A 12,489-nucleotide genomic window follows, 5' to 3' on the forward strand; every position below is an offset into this window, starting at 1 on the left:
ATATATATATATTTTTAATTTGACAAATAGAGTTAGATAGTGAGAGAGACAGAGAAAGGTCGTCCTTCCGTTGGTTCACCCCCCAAATGGCTGCTACGGCTGGAACTACGCCGATCCGAAGCCAGGAGCCAGGTGCTTCCTCCTGGTCTCCCATGTGGGTACAGGGGCCCAAGCCCTTGGGCCATCCTCCACTGCCTTCCTGGGCCACAGCAGAGAGCTGGACTGGAAGAGGAGCAATCGGGACTAGAACCCGGCGCCCATATGGGATGCCGGCGCTACAAGGCAGAGGATTAATTGGCCACGGTGCCGGCTCCTCATACTGAAGTGTTAACAAGAATGTTCAACCATCCAGTGTAATTTCCACGAAGGCAGGAATGTGTTTTGTTCACGGCAGAGGTACACAACAAACTTCTAGAAAGCATTTGTGGAACAAGTGAATGAATGACGGATGCAGTCAGTGAATGGAGTATAAGAAGAAGTAGGAGCAGTGAAGGTTGGCAGAGGCAGCAGTAATTGGATGACCTTCACAGAATTTCCAGTCTTTGGGCCAGTTTCTTACTGGATTGCCAGCAAGAGGTAGCATTGCAAGAGGAACTGGCAGGTTCCGACAGGTCCCTAAATGCATCCCTAATCCAGTCTGTATATTATAGCCAGGTGGGTTTCCAGAGTGTCAGTTACTCAAATAGAATTCCGGAATGACTAGAGGCATTTAAACAGTGACTCTCAACCTTGAATGAATGTGGGAATTATCCAGGGCGTCTGTAGAAAAAGACTCAGAAATAAACGTAGACTTGGGACTAGGATGTGTCCTGGGCAGGGCTTCAATGTGGGCCACACAGCAACTCCAGCTGGGGAACTTTCCAAAGGTACTGATGCTGGAACCCACCTAGACTTAGTAAGAAGTACTGGGAGTGGGTCCAGGAGTATCTGTGTGTTTTTAAACTCCCAGGTGATTCCACTGCCAGCCGGAGCAGAGAAGCCTGCTGTACACCTGCAGTTCTGACGTGAACACAGCAGAGTCATCTGGCTACCTTGGTAGAAGCCAAAGTTCCTGAGTCGAGGCCTGAAGTGGGGCCCAGCTCCCGCGTGGCCCACATGTTCACAGGGGAAGCTACTGGTGCTCATCTGGAAGCCTCACTTTGGGAACCGCTGCAGTAAAGGTTTGCTTATTTCCCCCGTTAGTGACGTTCATGTCTTTAAGACATTTCCCTTAAAGGCATCATTGGGTCACCCTGCAAACATTCCACAAAGGATCAGAAATAACAATACTGGGCAATAATTATAACAGCTCGCACTTCTTGGAAGTTTCACCACACATCAGGCTATGTGCTTCATGCTTTGCTATTAAATTCTATCAACAAGGCAATGAATATGCTGCTGTTATTAGAGTGTTACAGATAAGAAAACTCAGACTGGGGAGCCAGTATTTTGACATAACAGGTTAAGCCTCCACCTGCAACACCAGCATCCCATATGGGCGATGGTTAGAGTCCCATCTGCTCTACTTCTGATCCAGTTCCCTGCAAATGTGCCTGGGAAAGCAGTGGAAAATGGCCCAAGTACTGGGGCCCTTGCATCCATGTGAGAGACCTGGATGGATTTCTGGGTTCCTGGCTTCTGTTTGCCCTAACCCCAGCCATTGAGGCCATTTGGGGAGTGAACCAGCAGATGGATGATTTCTCTCTGTGTCTGTCTCTCTCTCTTTCTCTAACACTGCCTTTCAAATAAATAAATAATTTTTTAAATAAAGGAAGAAAACCCAGGCTGGGACTAATAAGTGAGGCATCTAGGATCACACAGCTAATGTCTAGATTAAATCCCAGAACGTTCTGCCTGCTCCAAACCCATGTGCTTAAGCACCCTGTCCTGTGGCCTCAAGAACTCATAATGTCTGCATGATGAAGTCTAAAAAATGAAACATATTTTAAAACATACCATTTGATTAGTTATGGTTTCCTCAAAACTCATACAAATGTGCATACTAATTTTAAGAACAGCAATGACCTGGCAAGAAGATTCTAGAAAAGTGTGGTCATAACCACAGAATGTTAATCTACATAGTCCTTAATATGCTGGAGCAGAATGAACTTGGAATCTATAAGCTGTTTAGAATTTAACCCCTTGTAAAATACGGTATGAAACCACAAGCAACCCTGGGCCAGACATAATTGCACAATGTGTCTAGTTTAATATAAAACATGGCTTTTCCACTATAGGGGACTTAAGAGAGATGCATGGGGACATTTCCTATTTCCCCAACCAGGCTGAGTCTTTCCAGTGGTGAGGGAGTGGGGGAACTGGGGCCACGTGGCTGCTCCTTCATATTTAGGATTTCAATGGGATCCCCAGATGACTTTCTCCATACAATCATAGACAGGACTGCAATGAACTCATTAAATATGCAACTTTAGTTTTTAAACATGTAAAATAGCAGGATTTAATTTTTTTGTATTGCCTTTCTTTACTTTTTAATAAACCAGAAACTAAAAGCAAGAGGCCAAGGTCTTTCTTGTAAAGGCCTTCAAAGTAATATATGGTGTCCATATTCAGGGCATTTTCATTAGGTGCATAACAGATGCCTGGAAAGAGCAAATGCAGACATTGACGATTTGTCTTCTCTTCTTTCTAGAAACACTTTTTGCTGTCTCTGCAAATGCTAGACCCAAAATAATAGGTTGCTTTTGCATTTCAGAGGATGAAGGAAACATTTTCTTTTGAGCACACAAAGAAATTTGCTCCCTGACAATGGACTTGACGGTGTGATAGGAAAGGGCTGTCCTAGCCCATGACTGAGTGGTGAAAGCCAGACAATGACGCTGATAATACTTGTTTTAGGGATGTCCTTGTACTTCTACAGTAGCATTTCTAAAAGGGACGTACATGGGTATGTGCTGGAGCATTTGACAGAGAAAGCACTCATACTTAGTGCCTGAATTGAAATTATAAAAGCCGAGTATCTACATTGCCTTGACAACCTATAATGAGGCTCAGCATTAGGACACTGTAATATGAGGTTACTATATCAGTAACGAAGAAGCAAAGGCATTAAAACCCAATATCATTACAGCATCCCATCTGTTTAAAAATGTAAGGACGGTCGGCTCACAAAGCCAGTGGAAAAGGCAAACACAGAAACAACTAGGAACCAGATTTCGGGGGAAATGACGGTTTTGATGGCACTGCTTACCTCTGTAACCTGGAGATATCCAACGCGAAAAACCGGAGGCCATTCAATGATTTTCACATAGCGGAAAGAGATTTTTTAAATTTGTGAATCAGGACAAAAATAAAATAGATTGTTTGGGAACTAAAATAATAATTTGGGGCGGCATCAATGACAAGCAGAATGACAGCCTTGTATTTACATAAAAAGTCCACATCAATGTGACTGACAGGAACAGCTATGATTTTGCACTAATGGAGTTTCCATCTGTAGAAAGACTTGAAATGAAATTCTCTTGAGAAATATAAAATTCTTTTTGATTTCTATAGCAAATATGCTCTAAATTAATGTATATAGGAGTTTTATCCACTTAAAAGCTTCTGACATTTCCATATGAATTTATAAAGTTTTATAGGAAAGAAATAGAAAAGGAATAAAGTATAAGTCCTTTGTCTCATTGTACTATAATTCTTCATAAAGCAGTACAGACTGTTCTTTGGACTGCAGTGCTATTTTAAGAGATGGCAAAATAATGCAAACTGACGTCACATTATCATAATACTGATTTAGGATCTTGAAAGGTAGAACTCCTGCCAATCAGAGATGCACAGGTCTGTTTGCCTTTTTCTTCCTACTCTTCCTTGGTTTATTTTTACCCCATGATTAAAATGTGTCATCAATGGAGTTACATTGAATAGCCTTTCACCATCCTAAGTTCTGATGTACTTTACAGGAAAAGTCAAATAAAACATCTAAAAAATCAAGGGAGATTCAGAGATAGGAAGTAGAAATGCAATTCTGAAAAACAATAATCAAATCAGGCTGAATCTTTTGTGTGAATCAACACATATTTCTTTCCTTGAGATGTACTATAGGTAAAATCAACTCAATTTTCTGACTTATTCATTCTGATAATAAATATTAGTTTACCAAACATGAAACTTCAAAATATAGCCTGAAATAAGTATACTCTTAAAGAACTTAACTCATAACAATGTGTTAGTACTTTTAGAATAACTGTCTACTTTCCAAAAGATAATCATCATACAAAAATGCCATGTGCAGGTTGCTTAGCAGAGCACTAGACACTTACCTGGAGGACCTGTGGGTCCTTTTCTACCTGGAGGTCCAGGTAAACCCTTCTCTCCAGGTAGCCCAGGAAGGCCATGGGGCCCTTGCAGCCCTGGGAACCCCATCGGTCCTAAAGGAAACATAAACATGAAGGCGCTGGAACGAAGCAATGAAAAGACAATGATGACTTGGCTGACTGAATTCAGAGATCCACGCCAGTGAAAAAGCAGAGCAAAGTGGGCCTTTGAACGGAGCCTCATTTTTCTCCACAAGGCGGAGCAGAATTTCCATCTGCACAAAATGCAGTGCTTATTCAGAAGGACTAAGGAACACTGATCCATGATCAAGCTAAACCTAAATTAGAATGAAAGGCCCTGTAGTACTGAACCTTCTCTGGAGACGGCCAAAGGACGGGACATGATGGGGAAGTGAGGGAAGAGATTCACTCTCTGGGGACAAAGTGCCTCCTTGCCCAACCTCATACCACTCTCCTTGCTCTTTTGTCTCAGAGCCACCAACCACAACTTCCTCCTACGGTTTTCTCCTTCTCCTCTTCCCCATTCATTAAGTCCTCCCTGGAATCCCAACCCAAGTCTGGTTGCTTTCTTGACAAACGCTTCAGTCAGAGCACTAAGCTGGATTCACACTGATGCTTCCTCGGTTTGAATGCCTGCCTTCCTCCATGAAACTCTACACTGAATATGCTGTTTAAATTTGTTCAAGGCATATCCACAAGGACCTGTGGCTGTCTGTGAAGTATGCCCACTCTATAAGACAGAAAAGGAAAACCAAGGGAACTCCCTCACTCTCTGTGCAACAAAGCACAGTTTGACCCTGGTGTCCTCTGGAATGGGAGATGAGAAGCATGGGGCTTCACTGGTGTTTCTAACTCCCTGTGAATTCTCAGGTCGGCCACTGTTCATCACATGAGTTACATGGCAGAGCTATTCCTTCAGCCCTGGAGTATAAACCCAGCTGCAGAGTCATCCTCTGGAGGAGAATTCCAGGGAGGATGAGGGTTGCCAGCTGCCGCTTCCTCCTTCCTAGTGTTGACCAGAGTGCTCACATGTCTGTCCACTTCTGAGGTTGAACACTTGGAAGCCCATTTACTTGTTGGTATAAGCCACATTCTCTAAAATTAATTTTAGAGCCAACAAAGGTGAAGAGTACTGTGACATACTGTGGGACAGGTTGTACACTGCAGAATTCCAGGGATCCATTCGCACTGTAGTCATGAGAGCCTAATGGTGATTTTGATCTCCCTTCTTCCCTAATATTTTGCCTTATTTCACACTTGCTTTAGAAGTCAAAGTACTGGTTATTTTTCAAACTTCAACCAGTCATTTCTTTAATATCCCACATCCTCATTTATGAAATAAGGGAGTTAAGATGAATAACTATTATTGGTCCCATCTCCATAAAAACGTTCCATGAACATAATAATTCTCTGAAATTCTATTGACTAAAACTAATGTCCCCAAAATATTATAAGTTGGGTAAAAAGTAATTAAAATAAGTATTTTATCCTTCTATAATAGAGAAATTCAGTAACAAGGACCTTTTCATGAATATAAAAAACAGAGTTAGCAGTCTAAATAAAACTGAGCTGTCCAATACAGAAGATACCAACCACATGCGACTACCAAGCTCTTGACATGTGGCCAACCCAGATGGGGTTTGCTGTGTCAGATACACCGCAGACTTCACAGGCAGAAAGGAGAGGAGGGTGGCTAGTTTGAGAGAGGATGGTGCTTTGTCAAATCAGCTCAAGTATTTCATTGATAATTTCAAACTGATTTTATGTTAAGATAATATTGGCTATATTGTATTACATGAACTAAAATATAAAAGTTAACTTCTTTCTTTTTACTTTCTAGGGGCAGGCATTTGGTTCAACAGTTAAGACACTGGTTGAGACTCCTGCATCCCATGTTGGATGGGTTTGAATCTAGGCTCCCGTTCCAATACCAGCTTCCTGCTAATGCACACCCTGGGAGGCCACAGATGATGGCTCAAGTACTTGGGTCTCTGCCACCCACATGGGAGACCTGGATTGAGTTCCAGTCCCCTGGGTTCAACCTGGCCCCTCCCTGGCTGTTGCAGGTTCCTGGATAATGGACCAGCAGATGCAAGATCTCTTTCTGTCTCTACCTCTGTCTTTCTGCCTCTCAAACATAAACAGATAAAATTTAATCAAAGAAAATCTGACTGCTTCCTTTTTAAATTATGACTTGTTTGATTTGGGTGTAATAGCATTACACAAGAGTGTTATTAGGGCGAAAGATGAACTTCTGTCTCTTCCTTCTATTCGTCCAACTTTTGCCCAGACTTCAGGGCTCTGGAGAAGTCAAGACATTTTGGAGACGTAGTCACTGTTTCCACCGGAAGGAGGGATGACACCGAGCTGGTGCAGTACCCCAGACGCTCCAGGTGAGATAGCGAAAGGCCTCACATGCTGTTTATGGAACAACTTGCATTCGTACCTTTCTGGCCATCATGTCCATCACATCCTGGAACACCTTGGCACCCCGGAGGGCCTGGTGGGCCAGGGGGTCCCGGCGGCCCTGGCACACCACAGTCACCTGGCTCTCCTTTCAGAAGATCCACACTCCCAGGGGGGCCTGGAGGCCCAGGTGCTCCTGACCACAGGGAAGAGGCAAAAGTATTCTTTCAATCAAAGACAGAAATGTATATCAGTTTCCTAAAAGCTTCTTTAGAAAGATAATTTAACAGTTTGCAAGCAAGAGATGGAGGGAATTAGAAGAACAAGAGTCAGTAGGATCAGAGGTAACCAGAGTGCATGTCTCACACAGCGCAGGTTGAGAAATGGTGTAGAGGATGGGTTAGCAACTATTAGACAAAGTGAGCCGAACCCAAACCATCTTTCTATTCTGGGCCACCCCTTTGGAAAATGGCAGTTTATGGTTTTTATTTGCATTGCAGTCTTGCTGCTTTAATAAGATGGCTTCATGGATGGATGGATGGATGGATGAAAGGAAGAGAAGAATGGAGGGAGGGATGCCGAGAGCGAAGCAGGGATGGACAAATGGGTGGACTTTGGAGAAAATTGGGCTGATGCCAAAGGATTGTTCACTGAAATTTACAATCCTATTTGAAAACAACCAAGAATGAATTAACACCTATTCACCTTCTATATTTCTTACCACACTACTATTGCTTTAATATTTCTTAGTATATAATCCTATCCCTCCTAAATCCCTGATGATTCGAAGGTGACGGGTCTGTGTCTGTGTATAAGAGTTTTTTTTTTTTCTTTTAGGAGCCTATATGAATTTATCATCCGTATCAAGCAAACCAAGGCACTGAGCCAAGCTCTTCCCCTAATTCCCAAACCAGCTCTGGTCTACCCCTTACTTTATTGGCTTAGTAATTCTAAAATCTTGCCTTTCCAAAGTTCATCAAAGTGACAAAAGGAGCAACAAGTACAGTTTAATACCACACACAAGAGACTATTTCTGTGTATATCCTTGTATCCTGCTATGGGCCTCAGGACTGGCTGATATGTGTTAGAGACCGACAAGGAAGGTACTGTTCCCTTCTGCCAGCCACTTCTGAAACCTCATGGTCAGCAACAAGTGGTCAACGGGAAATGTTTGCTCTAAATCAGAACTGGTACCCGTGCCACGGTGGTCTGATAGAGTGGTGTGAACTACATCCTAAGCCTGGAAACCCACACTTCCCCCAAATGAGCCTCATTTATCCAGCTGCTTGAGCAGCTCTGGTGCCTCTACCCTGCCACTCTTTATCCCTGCATTCCTGTAGAGCTGGCAGCGTCTAATGAAGGGAGCATTACTACCCCTGGCCATGATGCTTGCATACCTCTTGGGCCATCAGGGCCAGGAAGTCCCTGATCTCCAGGAGGACCTGGGTCAGGAATGTCACCCTTAGGAGCTCTTCCGGTGGCACCCATGGGACCCACTGGTCCTGGTCTCCCTGGAAAGGGACACATTCAGACATTAGCCTCATTATACTTGGGAGCTTTTGGCTTTGTTGCGAGAGGGGCAACACATACTGCTTCTTACCTGGGAGGCCTGGGGGACCTCGTTCACCAAAAAGTCCTGGAGGAGAAATGCCTGGGCTCCCAAGGTCTCCTTTCTCCCCTTTGAGCCCAGGTATTCCCATTGGACCAGGAGGGCCCATTTCATGCAAACCTTAATGGGGAAAAGAGCATTAGTATTACATCATCCTGCTTGTCCCTGCTATGGTGTCACTTCCCCACACGAGTGTGACAGAGAAGAGACTCCTTCTGCAGAGACTATCACTGTTGTGGTGGGGACCCAGATGGCCACACGCTATTCCTGAGTAGCCATTTCTTGCTTATGACTACCTATCCACAGCTTGGTTTCATTTATGATTATTTCCCATATTTATACAAACATCATCTTAGTGACAACACCAACCCTCCAACCTCTACAGTGGGTACAGTGACAACAAATAAGATGCAACAATAAATAATTATGAATAAACTGCTGTGAAATTTGAGGCAGAAGCTGGCCTATAATTAGAACCATTGTGGAATTTTACATGGAAGGAAGACCATCACTGGATTTTTGGAAGAGGCACACATTTAATCAAACTATCTGGAAGGACCACTAAAAGTATTACTTTTTGAACTTCTAAACAGCAAAGATTGCATCTCTCCCCACCAATGCATTCAAACTTAGCAGAAGAATTCCACCTTTCCCCCACAGCCACTCAGGTCTACGTGTTGGGTTCCTGCCGCTGTGTCTGATTATCAGCTGTTTCTCTGAGAAAGTGACACAGCAACTGTGCATGCCATTCACAGAACCTGCTAGAGTGCAGTTATTGAAGATTAGCCAACTGGTGGTATCAAAAATAGCCACAAATCTTTCAGGTCATTTGTTTTAACAGAAGCTGTGAAAAGGTGCTAAAAGTACTCATTAGATCCATGTGGTCATCTATGGCATCACAACACTTAAAACAATGCAAACATGTTTAAACCCTATTTATTTGTTACTCATGACATTTTGAAATCTGTGTCTAGTTAAGCAATTATTCAGAGAAGCAACACCAACAAAAAGCATTGCTAACCAACCATTCCTTAGATAAGGTTTTCTCACGTGTCATTCTTACAAAAATGAGCAACAGCGCCGAAAATAGTTCCAACCCTGTGTCTTTAATCCCAGCCAGGTTTTGAGTTTCACCCCCCAAATCTGGTGAAGGGAGACAATCCCAGGCAGGGAGGGGAGGAGGGAGGGAGGCCCTACTTCATCTCCTCTTCCAGGGGTCAAAGCCCAGGCTCCTGCAAATGACACTGTCTTACCTGAAGCTCCTTTGGTTCCTTTCTGACCCTTCAGCCCATGCAAGCCATCCAGGCCAGGAGAACCAGAAGGACCTGAAACACATGACAGGCATGTGAGCCAAGGGGAACACTAGCCGCTGATACTCACTCTGGCCGCAACTCACAGATGCCGCCTGGCCTGGCTGAGGTAAGCTGATGCCGTGGGGGGACTGATCTCCCCCACTGGACATCATTATCAGGGCAGGATTCCAGGCCAATGGGGATTTAACACATTCATTTGATAGAGGTTTTCTGCCAAGACAACTTAATGCATATATGGTTTCATGACAGTATCATGACCAGATACAGTCCAAACTGACTGAATCTTGGAGTAGGAAGTGGCTTGATTGGACGACAATAAGATCATCCTTACTGGAAAAAGACTGAAGCAAATCCAGGCCTCTTATATCCAGACTTGAAGTCTTTCCTCTCCCTATAGCATCTGTGGGTTCCAGTTCCTTCAGGATCATGTAAATGTCCCAGGACAGAAGACAGCTAGCACCGGTGGCATAGTGGGGAACACATGCCTCCCCTGTGGTCAAGTTTTGCTGAAGCTAATTCTTTTTTTTTTTAAAGATTTATTTATTTTATTTGAAAGTCAGAGTTACACAGAGAGAAGGAGAGGCAGAGAGAGGGAGAGAGAGAGAGAGGTCTTCCATGCACTGGTTCACTCCCTAATTGGCCGTAACGACTGGAGCTGGGCCTATCCGAAGCCAGGAGCCAGGAGCTTGGGCCATCTTCTACTGCTTTCCCAGGCCATAGCAGAGAGCTGGATTGGAAGTGGAGCAGCCGGGACTTGAACCGGCGCCCATATGGGATGCCGGCACCACGGGTGGCAGGTTTTCCCGCTGCGCCACAGCCCTGGCCCCATGAAGCTATTTCTTTATAACCACCTCTTTCAGAGCCACTGTGAAGCCTTTGCAGAGCAAGCAATTTTTTTTTTTTTTTGTAAAAATCACAGGAAACTCCAGTGTCTGTGATGGGACATCACCCCACTGACACCTGTACCTTCTCTGAGAACTCTCTGGAGGACATCAGTGAAGTCCCCTAAGGAGGCACCTACTACCCTGGCTTAATTTAAGCTGGCACTATGCACTTTTGATGGAAGATGTTTCATAAGGTTTTCGATGAACATACTTTGTGTGTTTAGCTTTTCCACATGATAAGTCTTTTCAAACAAGAGTTTTCTAATTGACAAGCATAGAGTTATGGTAGGAAACAGATAGCAAAGAAGATACAGAAACAGGGAAGAAGGCAGGGAAGAAGTGTGTTTCCTTTAAATATTATTTTATTTATTTGAAAGACAGATTTACAGAGAGAGGTAGAGACAGAGAGAGAGGTCTTCCATCCGATGGTTCATTCCCCAGATGGCCACATGGCCAGAGCTGCGCTGATCCAAAGCCAGGAGCCAGGAGCTTCTTCCGGGTCTCCCACACGGGTGTAGGGGCCCAAGGACTTGGGCCATCTTCTTCTTTCCTCCCAGGCCATAGCAGAGAGCTGGATTGGAAGAGGAGCAGCAGGGACTAGAACCGGTGCCCATATGGTATGCCGGCACTTTAGGCTAGGGCTTTAACCCGTTGCACCACAGCACCGGCCCTGAGAAGAAATGTTACAGAGCATCCCTAAGGTGCTGGGTTCTCCACCAGATGCTTCCTTCTATGTCTTGTCTCATTGATTGGTTTTGGGCAATGAAACTTTTTCTCTGCCCTGACCACTTCTGTAATTTATTTCATGGGTAGATCTTCACTTAAGACCTAGAACACTTTGGTACACAGCCAATCATTCACTCAGTTGGGAGTCATATGTCTCAAAGTTGGGATAATGACATTGGAAACTCTAATGACTGAACACCATGATACCTACGAAGCATTCCACTGATTATATTAACTCCATTGCCACAACGCTACTCTCGCTATATAAAAATCACATCTCCAGATGACTGCATTCCTCACTCAGTGGTAAGTCAGAATGCAAACCAGGCTCTCTCAGCCTTTCCTCTGCAACACTTGTCCTATTTCTTGACACACAGTAGGTGTTCAGTCAATATAAAGTTAGTGAGAAAATGTGAAAAGGAGAAGGCAAGGGATGGAGAGTCGACAAAAGGACACAATGGAGAGGACAACAAAAATAAGTTCTGCTTGCATGCCACATATTTCCTTGATAGAGTTATAGGACAAATACAATGTAGAGAAGTTATAGGATCTATTTGGATTTAATAATACAAGTTTTAATTTTTCTCTGTTTATTAAAGCAAATCCTCTGTGGATTTCTTAGAAAATTACAGGGAGGTGCCGGTGCTGTGGCACAGCGGGTTAAAGCCCTGGCCTGAAGCACCAGCATCCCATATGGGCGCCAGTTCTAGTCCCAGCTGCTCCTCTTCCGATCCAGCTCTCTGCTATAGCCTGGGAAAGCAGTAGAAGATGGCCCAAGTCCTTGGGCCCCTGCACCCATGTGGGAGACTCAGAAGAGGTTCCTGGCTCCTGGCTTCAGATCAGCGCAGCTCCAGCCATTGTGGCCATCTGGGGAGTGAACCAGCGGATGGAAGACTTCTCTCTCTGTCTCTACCTCTCTCTGTAACTCTGTCTTTCAAATAAATAAAATAAATCAAAAAAGAAAAAAGAAAAAAAATTGCAGGTGAATGGATTCCACTCTATTTGTCATCAGTACTTGACACGGACAGTTGTTACTCTGTCTTTAAGATCTAAACCCTAGATGGGTTCAAATGAGCCCTGTTCTCATCTACATCTGACATGGGACTGGATCCTTATTTTTCCTAAATCTCTTATTTCCTAACCACATTTCACAGTTCTGGCTTAGTTTTCTTTCCAATTTTCTTTCCTATTTTATGAGCCAATATTTCAAGTTTGCACCGAAAGAACACAGAGACCTTCTTCATCTGCCAACTCTGGATATTTACTGCAATCTATCTGAA

The 12,489-nt window shown here is 43.9% G+C and overlaps 2 protein-coding genes across 6 annotated transcripts in view; one reads left to right on the forward strand and one right to left on the reverse strand.

Moving 5' to 3' along the window:
- The window catches only part of RHBDD1 (rhomboid domain containing 1), a 212,931-nt gene extending 205,286 nt beyond the window's left edge, over window positions 1-7,645 (forward strand). The window contains exons 9-11 of the transcript XR_009865986.1: window positions 950-1,160; window positions 6,112-6,664; window positions 7,515-7,645. The gene's annotated coding sequence lies outside the window, so the exon portion shown is untranslated. The remainder of the gene's footprint in view (window positions 1-949; window positions 1,161-6,111; window positions 6,665-7,514) is intronic.
- COL4A4 (collagen type IV alpha 4 chain) overlaps window positions 1-12,489 on the reverse strand; it is a 165,933-nt gene that overhangs the window by 19,748 nt on the left and 133,696 nt on the right. For 3 of the 5 annotated variants that reach the window (XM_062192960.1, XM_062192941.1, XM_062192950.1), the window contains 6 exons: window positions 9,540-9,611; window positions 8,278-8,406; window positions 8,075-8,188; window positions 6,718-6,873; window positions 4,257-4,364; window positions 3,188-3,196 (listed from right to left, as the gene is read on the reverse strand). In XM_062192960.1, the coding sequence (XP_062048944.1) occupies window positions 3,188-3,196; window positions 4,257-4,364; window positions 6,718-6,873; window positions 8,075-8,188; window positions 8,278-8,406; window positions 9,540-9,611 (588 nt within the window). The remainder of the gene's footprint in view (window positions 1-3,187; window positions 3,197-4,256; window positions 4,365-6,717; window positions 6,874-8,074; window positions 8,189-8,277; window positions 8,407-9,539; window positions 9,612-12,489) is intronic. The other 2 variants (XM_062192969.1, XM_062192979.1) reach the window with 1 other exon arrangement.

Source organism: Lepus europaeus, chromosome 1, assembly GCF_033115175.1.
Source record: "Lepus europaeus isolate LE1 chromosome 1, mLepTim1.pri, whole genome shotgun sequence".
NCBI lineage: Eukaryota > Metazoa > Chordata > Mammalia > Lagomorpha > Leporidae > Lepus > Lepus europaeus.